Raw genomic sequence first — 22,647 nt, 5'->3', positions numbered from 1 at the left:
GATGTCTGCAGGATAACCAAATTAAACCACATAGAACATAAAGTAAAAAAACTGTTTTCCTTTAAAACAACACTAAAACCACTATTGTACCTTTTTTGAATAACTTTATATGAATTTTCAAAGTTGTAAAGTTCTTTTTGAAACACCCTCTACATGATAATCAGCATAGAAAAATATCATAAAAAATAATAATATATGTATATAATTGTAAAGTACTTAACATAGCTATGGTTGTGGAAGGGTTGAATATTCTAAACTCAACATTCAAAATCAAAATCTTTTTTATTGCAGCGACAATAAGTATAGCAAATGTCAATCCATGTTTTTAAAAATCCCAGACATTTATACATCACGCCTCTTTTATTCATTGCCAATGCAACCCACTTAGTACAGTGTAGTCAGTCTTCTAATTAGGTTACCTCCCAATCAAATGCCAAAAACTCACTTGCATTATAGAATGCTTGAGACACCAAGAAGAACTCAGACTTAGTTGAATTTTGAGTTTAGCTCCAGTTCACCTTCCTTCCTAAACTCAAAATTCAATTGAATCAACCCTTCCTATCATACTACGTTATCAGACTTGGTATGCCACACCAATCCATCGTTACCACCAATGGTGTCAACATCTGGTACAATCACAATGTCCTGAGATTTTAGATCCTTTTTTTTATCTTAATCATTAGTGTCCGTCTTTATTGTGTTACTTGCTTCACTACTCTTCCTTGTCTTTATGAAGCTCAATGCCTCTGATTGGAACAGTTATTTCACGAAACCCTGATCTATTTTCGAAAGTTCTGGAATCTATTCGGAGTCAGTATCATTATCATATATTTATCAGAACTTGTATCATCAAATTCTCAGACATTTGTATCACTTTCATCATCCCAATGTACGTATTATATCTTCATCCAACAGTGACCTTTTCTCGCTCACCTTCAAAGTTTTCAACGTAAAATTAATATTTAGTCAATTATGTACACAGTTCTATAACTGTTATATATAACGTATTGTATACAATAATCACTACTACAGCCACGCCGAAATGACGAATTGTGATATTTACAGCCACTACTAAGGTTTACATGTTGTGCAGAGAACAGGTTAAATAACTGTACCGTAAGCAAGCACATACTATACCACACTACTCCGTCTCACTGCCAACTAAACAACAGAAGCAATGTTGGAGGAGACAGGCCTACAGAGGGGGAGAGCAGGGTGAAGGAAAAATACGGGTGTACACATCAATTTTACGTACACTAGTCTCATATGATTAAATAAACGGGTATATTTCATGAATTTTCAGTGTGAAGAACTAAAATAATAAAGACTATGTTGATTTAAGAACGATAAATTTGTATACGTTACTGTCAACCAGTCCTAAGAGCAAATGATACTCCAATCGATTCAGTGGTGTGGTGGACTGTCTTGTGTATAAAATCTTGCTTCTTAGGAGCTAAATTAGGGTTGTCATAATTTAGTCTTTTACATCCTAGTATGCAATATTCATTTAGAACCTCCCTTTTTATTGTAAACTTGTTTACAAATATAGAAATCTGTAAAATTAAATTAAACATGAATTAAATCTTGCATTATTTATTTCTACTTGATTAATATACCTTACATGTTTTAAGATTAGAATCTTCATTACAGCTACTACTGCTCACTCATATAAGATAAAGGAAAGTAAATATGTTTGTTAGTTCACATTATCCATCAATACACAGTATATAAGACTATAGCCTCATGGAGTTTAAGTAGTAGATAAGGACATGTAATGGTAGAAGAAGCTGTTAAATTTAGTACAGTCTGTGGGTAATCAAATCCTCTCCAAGTTTTGGTCCACATTTCAAACCCTGTATTTTAAAACAATATTATTGAAATATGGGATCTATCTACCACCTCCCCCCCCCCCCTTAAATCTGATGACGATTTTGGCCCTTCAACTCAAATGTTTACACATGTACACCACTGCTCCAAAATGATTTTGTTGGAAAATCATCTGAACAGCATAATCTTATCATGTATCGGAAAGGGTTATTATAATTGTATTTTTCTTTTGTTTGTTTTAAATTTTCAGTTTGTAAAAAAACTAAATTAAAACCACTACCTTCACTCTTTTTTTTAACAACGGATTTAATAAAATAATTTGATACATTTTGATTTGTTAAATTAAAAAAATGTTTCTTCTTCAAGTTTTTGAAGTTCCTGTAAATTAATTTTAGTCCATAAAAAAGATATCTTGAGCCTTTTCAGTATTTGTGTATTTTTGATTATTCTGTTTATTTTTGAACTTCAGTTCACCAATTATGTTGATATGTTTTATTTCTGCCTATCCACCAGTGAAAGTTTTCTGAAAATTATTAAATGTTGTAAAATAAGAACTTGTGAGTTCCTGTACCTTAACTGGTGCCTTAAGATAGTAGTTATTGATAGATTATATACATCAGTAAGAGTTATGAACATGCATTTATACTCAATATTCACAAATATATTAAGTGTGTATTGGCAACTGAGAGGCTAATAGGACACTTCAGTTTTGTTGCTATTATCTGGGACTAAATAATATTAATAATTATTACTCACTCAATAAATAGTCGAGTATTAGTTTCCTAGTTGTAAAATAGTTGTATACTTGGGATAATTTATTATTACTTTATATAGATTGTAAGAAACCGCTAGTAATAAAACACAGTGACCCCTAGACTGAGTTCTGAGAGGTCGAATATGATCAAGTATCCTGAATATTTGTACAGTTTAAGTTTCTTTGAATATTACCTGAGGTTGTTAATATCAGGACTGATTTAATAATTGGTGTGCAGGAGTTTTACGAGGGAAAGTGATATGGATAACTGGAGCATCAAGTGGTATTGGAGCAAGTTTGGCCGAGGTACTGGCAGCAAATGGTGCCAAATTAGTCATTTCTGCAAGGAATGCTGGAAACTTAAGCAAGGTTAAGCAGAAATGTATAGGTAAGTTAACCATTAAGTATAACATAGTATGAAAGCTCTGTATATATCACTTTGTAATCCGATTTGTATGTTTTCTAATGACAGACAAAATATCTTTTCAGATAGTGATACAAGTTTTTTAACTTTGTTATTTATACTAAACCAGAGATGAATTTCACATTTTAAAATTTAACCCTGGAACTTTTGGTCATTTGTTCTAAAACAGCAGGGAATTTTGTCTGATATTTTCGAATATTCATTACAGATATAAGATATTTAATATTAAAATAGGTTTAAATATGGGGTTTTCAGCTTGTTCTAATGGTGTTTATCTCGTACCAAAAAAGTTTTTACTCAAGCGATTTTTTTTTTTTTTTTTTAGTTTTTGGTTGTCTCAACGATATGAAAAATCTGAAAATAAAAATCCAAAAATATAACCAAAAAGTAGTAAATGTTGTGTACTATTGGGTTTAGTAATAAATTAAAAGCATACTACTCTTTTATAAAAATGAAAAATTATTTGTCATGTTGTTTATTATGTGTTACTTAGCAACAATTGACCGCTTGTCAGACTATGTAGTGTCACACAGCTGATCAAATATGGGACTCATAAATACAAAACACGTGTTATAGACAGCGGAAAAAAACACTTTCATCAAGTAGGCTGTAAAGTATGTATCTACAGTAAGAGTTACTAAACAAAATTTCATGTGAAAAATTTCGACCTATGTTCCAATAAATGGTAATAAACGTGAGTCAGTACTATACTGTGTGATGGCATTTTATAAGGAATGGAGTCAGTACTAATGGTACCAATCAATATCTCTATGGTTCAATACCTTATTGACGACGGTTTTTTTTTTAATCTATTAAAAATTTATTGTTTATAGAGAACAGCATCTTGTTATTCAAATATATTTTTGCAGATAGTTTAGAGACACCTGCAGTGTATTGTTTAACCTCTTTTAATATATTTATTTGTGTACGAGGGCTGTTTTTTAAGTAAGGGCTGTTCTCCCGTACACGGTAGTAGTTCGCGTTCCTGCCGTAACGAGTATGCGCCCCGCCTCCCGGCATTCATGTCAGTTGCAGCTCTGTAGCTAACCTGTATGCATTACTGTGGATCTTTAAAATGTTTAAGATTATCGAATCACCCGCCGCCGCGTGTGAGATTCGGTCAGTGATACGATTTTTTACTGCAAGAAACATGTCGGCTGCTGACATTCACCGTCAGCTTTGTGAGGTGTATGGTGCCAAGGCAATGAGTGAAGGTAAAGTACGGAAATGGGTCCGAGAATTTAAAGATGGCCACGAAAATGTCCACGATGAAGATCACTCAGGCCGGCCATCTGTGATCACGGGAGATTTGGTTACTGCAGTTGACGCAAAAATTCATGAGGACCGACGGTTTACAATAACCACTCTCTCTATGGAATTTCCTCAAGTGTCCAGGTCAGTACTGTACAAAATTGTGTCAGAAAACCTAAACTTTAAAAAAATTGTGCTCAAGATGGGTACCCAAACTCCTCACTGAGGATCACAAAAAAAAGAGATTAAGCAGTTCTTTGACTTTCTTGACCCGCTACGACGAGGAAGGAGACAACATGTTGAGTCGAATTGTCACAGGAGATGAAACATGGGTATCCCATATCACTCCTGAATCAAAGCAACAGTCCATGGAATGGCGGCACACAACATCTCCAGTCAAAGTCAAAGCCAAGCAAACGCTGTCGCGACGCAAAGTTATGGCAACTGTGTTCTGGGACAGGCGTGGTGTTTTGCTAGTGGACTTTATGCCGCGAGGAATGACGATTAACTCAGAAGCCTACTGCGCAACCCTGGCCAGTCTCCGACGCGTCATTCAGAACAAAAGACGCGGCATGCTGACAAAGGGAATTCTGCTCCTCCACGACAATGCAAGGCCTCACACACCGCTGCTCGGACTCAGGAAATGATAGACTCTTTTGGCTGGGAAGTTTTGAATCATCCGCCGTACAGCCCCGACCTTGTTCCGAGCGATTTCCACCTTTCTCGGTACTTGAAAAATCATCTTGGCGGGAAGCGCTACAATGACGACGAAGAAGTCAAGACGGCCGTGAACTCCTGGTTGTCAGAGCAGGCGGCAAATTTCTTTGAAGAGGGATTTCAAAACTTAGTTTTAAGATATGATAAGTGCCTTAACAAACAAGGCTACTATGTAGAAAAATAAAAAAAGTATATAGATTCTGAAAATAAATGTATTTTGAAATAAATAATTGTTGTTTATTAAAAAAAAAAAAAAAAAAAAAACTGCCCTTACTTAAAAAACAGCCCTCGTATTTTATTGTAGAGCACATAAATTAACTTTTTGTTAATTTATGTAACTGTGTTTTTTTAATAAAACTCTGAATGTCAGTCCTAATTTTCTTTCACATTTCATAAGATAATAGGTTTCTAGTCTTCTAATTCTAACTGAATATAAATCATCTGTTGAATTTGTTCATGTTGTATTGTAAAATGAGGCTTAAATTACATTGTATTTGCTGACATAAATAGACTTTTCTATAGTATAGGAGCTAGCAACGTTTTCGAGAGAGAATTTCAGGTCAGCTGAAATTTTGATATGCTGTCTTTCTTGCTCTTTCGGTTGCAGTCCGGGCTATCTGGCTGGCGGTAGTGGTTGCGTTTATTAATGCGCATCTTACCTGCACAGGTAAAAATCCTGGAGCGCTTCGGCAAATGGACAACATGGCGTCAGTCTAAAGTCACATGTTTGTTTTGTGTTTGTGTTATTTGTGATGTTTATTTATTAATTTTGATACAATCGCCAGTGGTAAAATGAAATGTGTTTCTGTAAAGGATATAAAGATAAAATCATTCTTTTCGTGGTTGATAAACTGAAGAAGTGCCAGGAAGTTTTGAATATACGTTTAAAATATAAATTAAAGTACCGTGACATTGAACTGCCTACTGAAATAAATGAGACAGGTGATTGGAGAGAGACAGTTTGAAGTGCTTTTTTTTAATTACACAAAACAAACATGTGACTTTAGACTGACGCCATGTTGTCCATTTGCCGAAGCGCTCCAGGATTTTTACCTGTGCAGGTAAGATGCGCGCATTATTAATAAACGCAACCACTACCGCCAGCCAGATAGCCCGGACTCCAACCGAAAGAGCAAGAAAAACAGCATATCAAAATTTCAGCTGACCTGAAATTCTTGTTTTAGAAACGTTGCTAGCTCCCGTACTACTAGCTGATATCATTATATTAAAATACAAATAAAATATAAACAGCTGATGTAGAGTGGATATTTTATTCATGTAAGCAAAGTGAATGATTTATTGGGGTATTTGTGAACTACTTAATCACAGGAGATAATAACAGTACAGATGGTGAAATAGTTATGATGGAACAGCTTTGACAAGGGACAGTAGTGGGAATTTCTTAGCGTCACAACAAGGTTTAGGGAGTTAGTTAACATACTCAATCGATAAAAAAAAAATTTGTTTAGTCTTAGTTCTGTATGGAATTATAAAATAAATAAATAAATTCGTGTGCATAACATTTGTACTTACTTATACATTTATATTTGTTGCATTTGAAATTACAATTTTTGTATGTTAATCTCATTACCAGTTTTTAGTAAATGTTGTCTTATATTCATACACAAAATTAAAATGTAACATACAATATGTACAAAGATTTAAAATGTTAATATTTTCATAGCTGCTGGTTTACCAGCCACGGATGTGCTCATACTCCCTATGGATGTCTTGGAGATTCAGAAACATGAACAGTACTTTCAACAAGTTATTGCTCATTATGGACAGGTAATGTGTATATTTGTTTACAATTGTTTATAGATATAGGCCTCAATAAAATTTAGAATTCTGTAAAGGTAACTGTCATGTTCAAGGTCAAATTAAGAACGAATTATAACCAGCTTATCTTCAGGTTAAAAAGTTATAAGCAGTAACTCTGCTGAATAAACGGGTTTTCTGTAAAATTGCATTGAATATAATGATAGCATATTAGAAACTAAGTTTGTTTTTCTAAAATTTAAAATCATGTTTGTATTTTACACTGAGGAAAACACCCAATCAGAAGCGCTAAAAAACAGAGAGTAAACTCATATGAATGATTTTTTTACTTCGACATACAACTGCAATCTGTAGGATATTTATAAAACTTTTGAAAACTCTAAACGTAGAGACCGTTGTTAAACACTCTTAGTTGACAAGTGAAGACGATTGCCCGATTTATCAGACATTAATAGAACTATTTGGAGGGAAACTTAAAAGCAGACCGCTTTTGCGACCTGAGCTTGTCATCGTGCCGTTAGGCCCGGCTGCTGCGTGACGAGCCCATAAAGGTACAAATGAGAGCTAGCAGGAAAGTGCGTGATCAATCTGATCACAGTTGTAGCTGCCATAGATAAGGAATAATCATCAAATATCAGATACTTTCTAGACAGCTTTCGTATTATCACATTTTTGCAACGGAATACAAAAATTCTATTATTTCTGAGGATTAAATTTACTTAAATATATATATATATATATATATATATATGTTTAGAACCTCAGCACTTGCTGGTCCAGGAGCGTAAATCGTGCGTACCTTGTTGGTCATCGCGCCTCATGCTGGTCCGGGCCTTGAACGTGTTGGTCCGGACCCGCAAGTTACGAGGCTCTGTATAGAGCGTGTAACATCCTGGACCAAGAAGTGCTGCTTGCCTGTAAAGTTCATTCGATTGTACAGTAGCTCGCCTAGCGTGAGTATAACGAACTAAATACTCGAATGAGGGGAAATCCCCCACCATTCTCGGACCAAGATTTACCGAGTTTCTGTACAGGTCATACTGTCGAACATTGAATAAAGTGCTTTTTCAAATCAAATCAGTCTTTATTGCCTTTTAACAGCATACAATATTGTATAGAAGCAGTCTGTATTAGCCAATGTATTAGCCTATCTACTCATTCACACACAGTTATACATACAAAAAGTTTCCTCATCCAGACAAACATGCAATGGTTAATCGGATCCTGTTAAAAAGTGTTTCGATTTTAATTTTCTATTCACAGGCGGCTTTCCATGAACTCACATACCGTGTCAAAAGCACCTGACACCAATTGGAATTGAAGACGAGATTTAAATTTTTTGGTACTGCCAATGTTTTAAGATCCTCAGAGAGCCCATTAATCAACCTAACACCAGCCTGCGATGGCACACGAACCAACTGAGGCAAAATACTTGTTAAATTCGTCAGCAATGTTTTGAGGATCATCTATAAGTTGGTTTTTCAACGAGCAGTAAACATTGTTTTGATTTTTGTATTGGATGTTCTCGTTTTACGGATTAATTAATTATTTTCCATGCTGTTTTTGAAAAGTCCTCGGTATTCTTTAATATTTTGTTTAATTCATAGGCTTTAGCAGCTTTTATAACTTTCTTATATATTCTTCTATAATTTTTTAAAAATCTTTGAAAATTTTCGTTGTTTGTATTAATAAAAATTGAGTGATAAAATTTGAGTTTTTCACGAGATGTGAGAATACCTTGTGTAACCAAGTATTCTTATGTCGCTTACTGCGTACTTCAAATTTTCTATAAGAACATGAAATATTTAAGTAATAGAGAAAGCGTTCATTAAAAGCATTGTACACTTTTTTTGGACACTGAATGTTATTTAAAAAAATTCCAACTTTCTCGCTTAAGGTGATAAATTAACTCGTTAATGTTTTGAGGGTTTAGAGCTCTTTGGACCGTATTTTCTGCAAGCCTAGTCACCGGATCAAGTCCATTAATCAATCTCCTGAGCGAAGTGATCAGAGATGGCAGGATTGAACACGACAACGTCAACTTTCGGGATGTTGGTGATAACGTTGTCGATGGTTGTACTCGTCGTGGCACATACTCGTGTAGGAGAGTTCACTGACCAATTTAGACCAAAAGATTGAAGAATATCACGCAGCCGCCGAGTGTGGGGGTCGGGGTGGTCCAGTGCGTTTATATTTAAATCGCCAATTAAGAGAAATAGTTGATTGTTTGAAAACCAAAATTGGTTAGCAGGCTCTCTAGTTTTCCAAAAAAGGATGAAATAAAACTTTGGTTGTTGTTTTTGGACGGTGTATATTTCAACAATATTTACTTTTTCGGATGAATTTAAATTTATATTAATACCAGCAGCCTCAAAATCAAATTCTAGAGTATGAATTACTTAATTTTTTTTAAATTTCAAGGGGATTTTTACAAAGATTGCCACACCACCTCCCTTAAAATTGGAACGAAGGAAAATATGTGCCAATTCATAATTTTGCATTTTTTTAAATGCTCATCGGTTGTAAAACAGTGTTCCGATATTACAATAATATCAGGTTTTCGCTCATCGCACATGAGGTCCAACTCTTCAACTTATTGGTAGTGGATTAAGCATTTAGGTGAATAATTTTGAATTTCGAAATTTTATGAAAATTTGAGTGGTTTCTGAAAACGTGTTCTGAATAAATAACATGATCTGATACCACTCTCTCGTTTTACATTCGTCATAGGCTCTTCGTTTTTTTTTTTACAGGAAATCGTATATTGTTTTCGTCAGGTTTTACAGGCGAAGTAGCTTTGATGAAGTGTCATGCTGCATGAGACGGTTCTGGGCAGGACTGGCGAGCGACTCACAGGTATCAGCAGCAGCGGGTGAGGCAGCGGGTACTAGGCAGTGTTAGAGACAACTCAGGCGCAGCAGGCGGTCCGACAGCAGCAACCAAGCCCTCCACCATCATTTCGACCAGCAGCTCTTTACCCGGCAATTGCAGATGCATGCCATCCGTGTGAACCAGTTTCTTCCGATATCATTGATATCGAGGAGCTTGAGGTTTGAGTGTCTCACGCATAGCTCCTCTATGTAGTGATTGGCGAGAATGGTCCGTTGGTTCACAGGATGGCTAACGAGCAGATCGTGAAGATAAGGGATCATTGCCAAGATGACATCGGCCGAACTCAGTCGAACGGTGACTCTTTCTTCCAGGCGATTATAGATGTTGTGTGACTCACCGGCAGCGATGTCGTTGGTTCTGGCGAGCAGGATGAAGCAGCTAGAGGGAAGCGAGGGGCTGCTGGACGTTACATTCAGGAGTTTGGCCCCAGGCTTACATATGCCAGTCACTTTAGCAGCCGATGAGACGCGGCGCTGCACAATGCGGGCCAGGAAACGTGTATGACTGTCACCCTCAATTACAACATTCCTGAAGGAAAGCAACTCTCTTTTAATTTTGCCTTTAAATTTTGGCCTTCTACCAGGAGAAGACTTTGGAGAAGGCCGGATGGTTTACTATTGTTGCAGGTTATTGTACGGGGATATTTTTGTTGAGCAGCATTAGTGGTTGCGATGGTTTTGAGAATGGGTGGTTTTTCGTTTGTATTTTCGAGAGGTTCAAATCTATTGCTGGTCGTAATAGGAACATATTTTTTATTTTAACAGACAATCCAATCACCCGTCGCCTGAGAGTAGCCACAGGAACACCCCTGGACCTCCCTCTCGGCCCGTAGACATCCAATCTCTGCCTCGAGTACCTGAATTGTTGTCCTCAGATTGGTGACGAGGTGGCGAGTCTCGGAGCACTGTGAGACCTGACAGCAGGTGGTCACCGGTGGCTCGCACTGAACAGCGCAGTCTCCAGAAGCTCCCGCTGATACTCCGGACAGCGATGATCTCGCAACAAAAATGTCATTTGTACACCGCAGAAGCCTTGTGATTCAATGGAATGATCGACAACCCTCATCAGATCAACATTGAGCTGCCTTATCTGCTCCTTTAATCTGCAGTTTGTTTACGCAAGTTTGTCAGCATCAGAGGCTCCCGACGAGGCGACAGGCGTAGGCACTTCGAGTGAGTTTGTAGTAACGAGCAGGTCAGGTTTTGTTGCAGCGACAGGGGTCGGTTTCTCTCCCGTAAACGCGTGGAACGCAGTAGTCTCGCCCGCCGGTGAACTGATCGATGTGGAGGATCTGGATGGAGTGGCGCTAAGCGCAGGGTCCGGGCCAGGCGTGAAGCAGGCAGGCGGCGAGTCAGATGCAGGTGGTCTAGGTGAAGCAGCGTCAGTCGCAGACCAAGTCCTGGACAGCGGTGACAAAAGCGAACGCATGGTGACTGGGTGTTCACCGCTGTGTTTTTTATTGCAAACAGTCAGTGCCGTTATATTTGGATCAGTTTTAATCGATGCGCTGCAAATTTTTTCCGAGACATCGCCAAGATATGTCTCCATTTTTTAAAAATTCTATGTTGTCTGTATTTAAAATTGTTAAAAAGAATACAGGGTTTCCCGGTTTTTGTTTTTTCTATTGTAAATTGCATATTTTTTGTCAATAATAAATTAATGAATAAATAAATAAATAGATAAAATGAAAAGTCACGATCATTAAAAGAATCTAAGTAATAAATTCATAAGAAATAAAACTTATTAGATTAACAATAAAAACAGTTTTCTCTACAGCAAAAAATGTGCTTCTGTCGGTGCGAATCGAACCAATGTTTACTGAGTTGCGGTGCCGCGACCTTACTGTTGCTGCCACGCAGGTAGACAAGATGTGGTAGTTATTTTTTGATCATACGGCTCGTCGCTCTGTGGTTGTGTCAAAAATGGAGTTGAACAGTTGTATTGCAAGTCTAACCTTGCCATTTTTGCGACTAGGTTTAGCGCTAAAACTTACAGATAAATAAAACTATCCAACTCACTGTAAGGCGTTATTTATCGGTAACTTAAAAGTGTTCTTCAGTAACTAATTCTAACAAAAACTGTGACGTAAAACCTTGCAAAATTTCGTCTGTGGCAGTTCCGCGCTCGTGTGTACTTTCTTGACAGTATACTTTGATTATCAGTAGGATAATAATACGTACAGTTTCGAAGACCCTAATGTTTTCATTTTATAGAGCCTAAAAGTTAGTTTTGCTTTCAAAAATTATTTTTCAAAGATTGTTATTTCACTTTTCATTCTTCATGTATATAAAACGAGTTCAGGTACACTAAATCAGGTATGCTGATCGTCTGATTTTAATTTCTACCATTCACTCTATTCGCAACAATTTGAGTGCGGAATTACTAAATTTATACTTGTAAACTTATTTTATTTCAGTTTCCTTATTCTATACAACTATTGTTATATTCATACATGTATTTCTTATATATGTTAGAACCTTTTATCACATGTACATGTTAAAAATTTTATTTCTGATGATAAATATACAGTTTATTAACCATATTAAATACCTTGGATAATTACCGGTTTCTCAGATCAATCTAGACCACAAATTAGATGACAACCTTTCGACACTGCATTGAAAACCCAATTTCAAATGGTCCTGACGTTTTAACAAAAAAATTAGTTCCTCAAACATTTAGGTAATTACTGTAATAAAATCATTTACTCGAAAAATTAAAATATGTAGGAAAATATTTCAAAAGCCATGGATATAAACAAAGATAAAGAAAGGATTCCAATTAATTGATCATTTCAAGCAAGGGTCAACGAAAGGTTAAAACTCTACGATGTAAAAGATGAAGCAGATTTATTTAAGAAATATTATGCGAACGTCGGGGACCGCCTAGCGCGGTTTTTCCTGTAACCTGGGTCGTCACGAGAGATACTGAGTACTGGACCTGGTGGACGCTTACTTCCGGGTAGAATCTATAACGAGCCCCGAACTCCAGCACGTATTCACGGATATGAAGGGCGGCTCGGCTCCCGGCAGTGATAACGTTCTAGCTTAATTCCTTCAAGTTTATTTGGCCTATTTAATTTTTCCCTTGCTTCATATAATAAATCAGAATATTAATGAGGGAATTTTCCCAATCACTTTCAAACTTGGAAAAGTAATCCCGTTTTGTAAAGGGGTAAAGTAATGATCATTATTTTGGGCGGATTTCCCAAGTACGTTCATTATTAACAGTAAATATTCATTAAATTTATCTAGAGTAATGAATGTGATTGAATGATAACATATAAAACAGATCTTCTTACTGGCCGTTCTTGTATATGTTTATTCGTTACCCCTCTGAAACTACTAAGTTACGTATTGACTGTTTACATTTCTTTCAGTGGCAATCCAAAATTTACCCAGAGAATAATATTGTTTGTTTTTTACGGTTTTTAACTATTGAATTATGGTATAAGAGCACAATCATATTTTTAAATTTTTGCTATGACCAATTTTTAAACGGCGGTTACCCATCCAAGCAGCTGCCACGCTCGGCGTTGCTTGATCCCGAACCGTTACACTGTGCCATTGGCAAGAGGAAATGTTCGCTGCCACAACTATAAAAAAACTAAGGTTCCTATGGGCTAATGAAACAAATCATAGGATTTAGTTACAAATACTGCTTTATCTAAACAGTGGTTTGCAAGAAGACCTATAATATTTCGTGAAAAAATATCCGTATTGGTTTATAGTACCTTAAGAATGAAATTATGTTCAGATCAAATATTTCCCCCATATCTGAACTTCCTAGTTTAAATGAGGATAAATCACTATAATGGTCATAGTAGGATATTATTAGTATTTAGGAGAACATGATAATTGATAAAACAAATTTTCCTAAACCAAGCATTTTTCAGACTTAATAATATTTGTATGTTAAACGTTTTTTTTATTTTAACCCCTAAATATATTTTAATGACAGGAGGACTTATTACCAAACAATACAAACTTGGAGATGAACTATTTCGATATATGTTAGCGTTATGCTCCTTATAAGTATAATGTGTATTTTTGTGCATTCAATAAATTAAGGGAAAATCAAGTTATATGAAATTAAAGTTTAGTTTATCTGATTTCTATACAAATATTTCAATATATTTTAATTTTAGATTGTTTTGTTCAAACGCATTTATATATATTTAAAGGACGAAACAAACACGATAATAGCACTCAAGAATCAAGTACTTAATAAAACCAATATCCGTAAAAGAGTTAAGGGTATCGTAGGGGTAACACGTTCACGGTCAAAATTTGTTCAATGAACTTTTATAATTACTTTCTTAGAAAGAGGGCTGTAGGGCGACTTGAGCAAATTAGCAGTTCTACATCAATGAACCGCAGTTTACAGAAGTTGATAATAATGAAGCAATGGGGATTTCCAAAATGGTCATCACAATGCAAGCCCGCTATATTTTTTCACTAGACCAGCGGATGTGTTTTGTTATGGGTGAGAGGCATTACGGTGTGCAGTAAACATATTAATAAAACCAAAGTCGCAGTTATTTCCGGTGAACGATTCCCTTACGGGGAGATTTGTGTTCATGGAAGGTTTGTGAAATGGCCATATACTCATTTGATCTTTACATTCATGCAAACAATGTTTTGTATAAATAATTATACGGAGTGAGTGTTGAATGAGTAGACTGTAGAAAACAAAACAACACATGGGCGTTACAATAAATATATCTATTTAAGATATAAAAAACACCCTCACTACATGCACAGCACATAGAACGCATTACGTTTTATTTAATACTTACTTATGTTAACAAAAGTGATGTATTGCATTTCTCAGTCAACATAATTTGTTTTAGATAAACTATATGTTAAGCGAAACGTACAACTTTCCTATATGACTATATGACCATTCCTATCCAAAGGCGTATCCAGGAGGCTTTTGGGGTAACCCCCACATCCCCTTATTGATACAAACATTCAAAGAAGGCTTATATTTTAACTTAAGTTAAAATATAAGCCTTCTTTGAATGTTATATAAAATATAACAGAATTTATACTCGTTGTCAAACAATGAATCACACTCGTAGTTCAGTTTTGTTTTTTATTTGTTTCGATATTTTAAGTATAACAGCTGACATATAGTAAAACACAAACACAAAATACTTTGTGTGTGGACCCTTAATTTAGACAATGGAGGTCAACCACACACATACAAGGCGGCGGGAAAAACACATACAATTACTGATTGTTTGTCTAAAGATTTGTAAAATTGTATATACAGTAAATATATCCTTTATAATGCCTTCGTATTAATAGTATATCGGAGAAATTTTAACCTTTATTGGTTAGAATGTAATTTATTAAACTTTATAATCTGTCCTGCTGTGATATTTTAAATTGCAGACTTGCCCTTAATTCAAAAATATTTACCTTAGTGTGTCTTTCTCTCTATAAGGACTTCCTGATACTTGGGACTCTTTGCAAGTCAGGTCAGTCCGGGCAGGTAGTCCCCGCGGCGCTCGGAGTATCGATTTATTTAAAATAGGACTCACAACACACGTCCCTGAATGGTCAACCCAGGCGAGCCACACCGCCCGGTTCAGAAGGGTCGGTTTCGTCGTCGGCCTGTTGTAACTGACCATCAGCGCTTTGGCATTTTGGTTGATATAACCATAAACGCACTCTCATTAAAATTCAAACCATTGATATAAAAAGTACATTCACAATCAGCCACGTTGTTAGTCTACATTTCCACGAAATGAGTTCAACCCGGCGATGCCTCAGTTTGAAAACTACTGCTGCCACGTTTAGCTTTATAGTTTGTTTATCGTATGATGGTTGTTCCAGATCAGTATTTCAAGAACGCAAATTTAATAGAATAGGCATTCCAAACTGGAAAAAACCTTCCCCTTTTCGTTAATATGTTCAATAGACTGTAATGCATCTTATATGGAGGCTAATTTTAACATATTATCTACTGTCCTGTTGAAATAAAATAGCTGGCAAACTTAACGCGGCTACCTTTTTCAAAGGTCACTTTCATCGGGTACCAATCCCTCTTTTAGAAAAAATATATTAAAGAGCCTTCAGTTTTGTCATTAATTTATATTTGCATCTAGATAACTTCATTGCTTTAAGAAGTAATGCTAGTTGGCTTCCGGCCACGCATCTGAGTCAGATTTTGCCATGGGGCATTGCAGATTTTGCCTTGAATACCGATTGTATATTTCTTAAGAGACCCTTACTAGTCGTATCCTGTCCGTCCACATAGGTGACCAATCAATACAAGGATTATGAAACAGAATAAGGAAGAAATTCGGTACAGAGAAGAACGATTGTACTAGTAAACGATGCAGCGGTCACAGAGGAGAATTTATTTTGCGCTATTATTACTTCAAAGTTTTAGGTGCGGCAACGAATGCGCTAACACTACAACTAGATCGGGCCACCGTACTCTGCTGCATTGATATCACATTGAAACCTTATGAAAAATAAATTCCCCTTAAACTATAACCAAAAAACCCCTTTTCATATCAAAACCATGCTGTTTATATAATTTGCGGCGGTAGTCAGAATTTTAATGACGGTAAGTTTATGGCCGACCAAACTGATATAGCAAAGTGCACTGATGGTCATTCTTTACTGAACAGACGATAGCAAAGCCGCATCTTCCGATCATTTATGTATACAACTAATAGATAGATAACTGCGCAATTTAAAATTTGTGTTGCCGACTGGGATCTTTGGATCTACCAGATGACAATAAAACGGCAGCTGCAGTAATTACGTATGTTGTGATCGCCTCGTTTTTTTTACTTGCTCAGTCAGGTACGTAGTTATACTGAATGTATGCTTAATAATCATGTATATTTTTTACCCGGTGATAAAAGGTAAAAAATTGATTGGTGAATCATGAACTGAGCATGAAGAATTAAAAATGGTGAGCAAATCAAGAATTGATTTACTTCTTCTTGCTGTTTGACTCAAATGTCACATGTTTTAATGGTACACTTGTCACATCCGCTCGCAAATTGTAGAAAATTCATTGCAATTCGAGGGTAGGCATACTTGGTACTTTTATTCTAATAATTTTTAAAATATAGGAATTCACACATTGGTAAAATCTTTTAAACTATTTGTAAATAGTGATTTATTCAAAGTTTAATATTTAGTGTTAAAAACAATCGTTTTCACGGGGAAAATATTTATTTGAGATAACTCCATTTTTAGTTATATATTATCAAAATACTACTACAAATCTCGATTACATTAAATATGTGCAAAAATGGATCTTGATCAAACAGAATTATTTTCATAACACGTAAATGCAATCTTTTTTTTAAATCTAACGCATCCTTCCTAGTTTGGAAATTCATACAAACTGTGCAGGATGAACTAAAATCACTAATTCCTCTAAAATAAAGAACGGTGAAAGAATTGCCAGATAAGTTTTTTCAATAAACCGAAATCAATCGAACATAATGTGAACACCTACCAACCACTCAGTAGCTATTCTCTCGTTATAACTATAAAGATATTGACGGTATCTAATGACCTCACTTCCATATTAAACTCCCGGAACTATGAAAGGGTTCTGTTCACACAGAAGATAAACTTAAACAATTGCAGTCCTTCCAGGAACCAGGCTTCTGAATCGTCCTTTGCCGGCCCGAACCGAGGGGCAACTATTTATGCTCGGCGCAATCTAGCCAAATTTTTTCCCCCAGAAGTTTTAAGAATGGTCTACTATGGCCTAATCCATCTTCATTTTGCGTATGGAATAAGACTTTGGGGAAGCTGTGCAAAACGCGTCTTTAGACTTTAGAAAAAAAGCTGTCAGAATCATTGAAAATTTGAATTACAGATAGTCGTGTAGGGAATATTTCAGAGAGTTGAGATTGCTGGCTTTGCCCTGTCTCTATATTTTTGAGGTGATCATGTACTGCAAATCTAGGTGCAACTTGATTCGTGGCAGGAACGGTCATCAATATGACACTAGAGGCAGGGACAACTTTCGAACTCATCAACGCAGATTGACATTAGCGCAACATCTTCCGCAAGAAGTTGGTGTCAGATTAATCAACAGGCTCCCTGAAGAAATCAAAATCTCCAATAATCAAAATCGATTTAAAACGCGTCTCAATCTCCTTTTGGTGTCCAAGGCTTTCTACTCGGTTGATAAATTCATGATAAGCCACTGGGATATTTGAGAGTGCTGGATCTGAGGTCAATGCGATTGTGTCTTGAATGATTGTGTGAATTGTGAATATGAGGTTGCGTTAATGTGTAGATAAAATCGTGTAAATTTACTTTAACTATGGGCTATTGCGATACGATGTAAAAATTGTTAAAATAATGCAATAAAGAGATTATTATTATTATTATTTTATTAACGTTTACAGGTCTGACAAAACGATTTTGTGAATTTTTGTGCTCTTAATTGTCTCAGCGATTCATCATGAACTCGTCAACAGACTAAAATGCCTCTGGCACCAAAATATTTTTGAACTGATCTTTAAATTTAGTTGTTTGATACCTTCAGGGAGACTGTTATTAGTCCGACACAAACTTGAAAAGGCAAATTTCTGAAAGCATTTCTTTTGTGTTGTTGGACTCGAAAGTTATCAAGTTACCTCTACTGCCATGATGGTGAAACCCCCCCCCCCTTCCAACAAAGCGCACTTTGATCTGGAGTAAAGGATCACCTTGAGAATATAGAAACAGGACAGAGTCAGTAACCCGACTTCCCTAAAAGCATCTCTGCATGACTCTCTGGCTCTCAAACCAAAAATCACTCTCACAGTTCTTTTTTGGAGAATGAAAACCCGTTCCAATTTGTGTTTTGCACAGCTACCCAGAGTTTAATTCCATACCCTAGATGAGGATAGATTAGGCAAAAATATGCCGTTTTCAAGACTCCGATGGAGCAATACTGTGTCAAGTTGAAAAAAACAAAAGTTTCTGATGCAATTTCTGCACAAGCGTGGTCGATGTGATTATCCCAAGTCAAACCCCGATCTAGCTACATATAAAGGAATTTCGTGGTTTGTGTTTTTATTGTTTACAAGTTTTATACTGTAAAGTTACATTCAATCTAGAATACAGTAAATGTTTTGTTGATAGTGCTAATATTGACAGTGTCCTGCACTGAGCGCCAAAGAAAAAATTTAACTTTTCCTGTAAAGTGACGAGATGTATAATATTTATTGAGAAGTATGGCAGCAAAGTATGGTATTGTTTTTGATGGGGAAGGATGGGATTGAATTTAAAACCTTTGATAAATGTTTTGTAAGAATTAAATATAGAGTAATATGAAATATTATTATATTGTTTACCGATACTCGGCCGCCAAAGCAGATTCGGGACGACTCAGACGAATTTCCAGAGGTTCATATCGGTTTGCTTCCGGAGTGAAAAACTCGTAGAATCATCTATTAAAGTCTATAGTTTTATATTTAAATACATCCATGACCTTTTTTATTGATACAAAAAGCCAATGTAGTTTCCTAAATCTGGTAATAATACTAAATATGATTGTATAAACCTCCCACATTTTAAATTTACCGTTCTATAGATCTCCCCGAGATACAAACGGAAAGACACACATTTCTGCTTTAAAAAATTTAGTGATAGATTTTATTTATGTAACATTGCTTATGTACAATTCACAAATTTAGTTCAAACAAATTTAAACCCTTAGAAAGTTATTAAATTAATGAATAGTGTTAGTGCTATTGGTTCAAAATTAGTGAAGCCTGTAACTCTAGGGGCTGGAAAAACTTAATTTATGATTCTTCGTCTTTCCGAACGACATTCCGATAACTAATAATGTGCTATTGACTTGAAATTGTGCATGAAGCTTCATATCTATTTGAGGAACACTGAGTTTCATGATGGTCATGTCACTCTATAGAGTTTGGTTAGGTACTAGCCAGAGAGTGGTAATAACACTAATATCTTTGTTTCGTATTGCGCACAAAACTGTACACAATAGATTAATAATACCTCATTTGTTCTATTGAGTAATTATTTGTGCAGGATATTCATAAAATAAATAATAACTAAAGAAGAAGTTATCAACATACAAAAAGTAAATATTTGTTTCGTGAATGCTTAGCTGTTAGCTGTGATATTTTTAGGAAAGGGGTAAATTTATTTAATTAACAATAAATTCAACATTTTCAAAAATAATATTTTGGCCTGACAAATTGCTCCCTTCTGCATACTAGTATGTCTAAATTTATTTTAAATCATCAACACACTACAATGATTTTTTTATGTATCAAAGGAATTTTATATTGTGGAAAATTAGCATTTCTTTCTTATAATCTTTATTTTGCTCGAAAGGTTTTAACAAATACCACACAGTTAGAAAACATTTTATAATATTCTTTTTAATATGCACTGTTAAGATATTATAATTGCGTTATCGTCTTCAATTCAAGAGTATTGTCTTATTTAGCTGTTCTCTCTGGAGCGGTTCCCTGATATTTATAACTCCAGGCTATCGCTTTCTAGATAATGAACGCGCCACTCAGAACACTCAACCATTGAAACCGTTGGCCTAACATAATATCAACTTACATGATGTTCCATTCCAATTGGCTAATTAAATAGCAATATAATCAAAAATCTGTCATAAAGCAATAATGTAATTTTTTTCGGGTATATATTGGTTGTAGTTAAGTTTCATCTAAAGTAATTAATCAGCGCATTTGGATTATTTTACCTTAAACTGCGCCAGAAGAGCGTTGGAAATGTTCATCCTCGAACCTTTATGGTCTAACGTGAGCAAACGCGACAAACGGGTGGACAGCTTTCTCATGCCAAAATGTTGATATATTTTTCACTTTAATTCGGTGGTCGTCTAGCACCATTTGGTTAACTCTGTCGATGATTTCATGGGTAGTTGCAGTTTTTGGACGTCCCGAACGGTTCATCGTCACTCAAGATCTTATGGCTATTTTTAAATGAAGCAGCCCAAAATTTCACTGAGGTAAATGATTGTGCAGAGTTTCCATACACAGAATCCAACTCATTTTTGATTTAATAAGGCGTATTGCCTTTCAAACACAAATAGTTAATGGCAGCACGATAATCGTGTCCATATCACAAAAACACTCACATCAACTGACTCGACTGTTACATAAAAAACGGCACGTCGAAAATAGCTAAAACCTTTTTTAGTAACTGTCAACACACACGAAATTCAGTAGCTTTTGTTAACGAACCTTCCATATTCACGTTCAGAAAGCAAACTTTTCAGACCACCCTCGTATACTATTAACTAACTCCGATATATTTAATACAGAATTAGAATGTGAAAAGATCTATGTTGCTTTTATGTACCATCTTTTAATGCAGAGTATAACGAAGAGTTGGTTTTAACATCTGTGAATGTAGAGTGTGAACAGACCTTAGCTACATTTTATGGTTTTATATTATGCTATATGGAGATATGCTTGTGTAATATCTCATTGTGTAATACCAAAATATTTATTCCCAAATTCAGTAACTTTAAATTAGTGCTCAGTGGTTTCTTGCAATCAAACATTTAATATGTAATTTGAGGAAGTAAATTCTTGTATGATCGTTAAATAAAATACAACCATAACCAGTATAGGCTAAAGTAATGAAAGACTAACATCACATGTTACGTTCGATATTTACAAATTAAAGGGCCAATAAAAAGGGGTAACATAAGAAACAGTATTGCGCATTGGCCTTCTGTATTCTTAAAATTGTTAAAGGTGCCAATGACCTAAAAATAGGCGAATTTAATAAAATAATAAAATGTGTGCACAATTATTTCTATAAAACATTTAGGGAAAAGGAATAAATTTTAAAACTTTACAATTAAGTGCAGTACCTGAGAACTAATAATATTTTTCAAGATCAGCTCAAGATTTTGTCCACAATAAATTGACATGAAGAAATTATTTGTATAAATTTGGTATAATGTTTATTTTGTAGCTTTTAGTGAATTCAACTCCCTTCATTATCACATATTTATAATTAAGTTTTTTATAGCAGATTTATTATAAAATGTACAACTTTTATTTTTCATTTCATTCCGTATTTATAATTTTAGGAGATAAATATGTTGCTGGTTATCTTATACGAGTAGTATAAATGGGTAGATGTAATTCAGCAGTTACTATAGAATTAGTAGGCCTATACGTGTATACATTCCTGGTCCCTGATCATATTCGAAAATTAGTTTAAGTTTAAAAAACAATTCTTAAATTTAAGTTCATCATTGATGATTGGTGTATTATTTTTAAAACGATATTAATGTAGAATGTTTACATTCTTTTAGTGTGTTAGGGTGATATATGTGATGTAGATGTTTAAAATTTTAAAATAAAAAATACTTTGAAGAGTGCTTTAAAATTTATAATGTTCTGGCAAAACAAAGCAGTTATTTTATCTATTTCAATGCAATCCTTTCGCTGATTTGCTGACTACACAACTACCCAGCAATAATTGAGACGCTTGAGGCATAATATTTTCCGTGTGTAAACCAGCCACTGTCAATGAACTTTTATGTTAAATTCACTACAGAAACGCGACCCATTAACAAATTTAAAACAAAAATTATGGTTGCCTGTAAAGTCGGTTTTACGGGCGAAGATTTTACGTGACAACGTCTTTTTCTCGGTAGAATATTTATTGATATGAATATTATTAAATTGCACAATAGGAACAAGGAATTGAATGAAAATAAGAATTGCACAAATTTTAACTATAGAAATATATTTTGTTTACTAAAACATTGTACATAATTTGAAATTAATTAAAATTTGTTATTGTAAATGGTGAAGTTGAATAAAACATTTACTAAAATTGGAATTTGAAATTCTTGTTAAACACAGTTAAATTCTAACTCCGCGCGTGGTGATTGGTCGGTTTAGTTCGTTTGTTTGGTCGCACTGTTATGACAGGTTAGAGGTTATAATTTGTTATTTTAAATGTTTGACTAGCAATACGCGCTGTTTCTTCTCAAT

General features: G+C 35.1%; 1 protein-coding gene across 1 annotated transcript in view; it reads left to right on the top strand.

Annotated features, from left to right (window-relative positions):
• The window catches only part of LOC124371975 (dehydrogenase/reductase SDR family member 7-like), a 44,312-nt gene that overhangs the window by 7,657 nt on the left and 14,008 nt on the right, over positions 1 to 22,647 (top strand). The window contains 2 exon segments of the mRNA XM_046830343.1: positions 2,820 to 2,969; positions 6,658 to 6,761. Of these exon segments, the coding sequence (XP_046686299.1) occupies positions 2,820 to 2,969; positions 6,658 to 6,761 (254 nt within the window).

The sequence above is a fragment of the Homalodisca vitripennis genome, unplaced genomic scaffold (assembly GCF_021130785.1).
Source record: "Homalodisca vitripennis isolate AUS2020 unplaced genomic scaffold, UT_GWSS_2.1 ScUCBcl_2355;HRSCAF=7028, whole genome shotgun sequence".
Classification (NCBI taxonomy): domain Eukaryota; kingdom Metazoa; phylum Arthropoda; class Insecta; order Hemiptera; family Cicadellidae; genus Homalodisca; species Homalodisca vitripennis.
The sequence above is the reverse complement of the archived record's forward strand: the minus strand, read 5'-3'. Positions and strand labels throughout refer to the sequence as shown.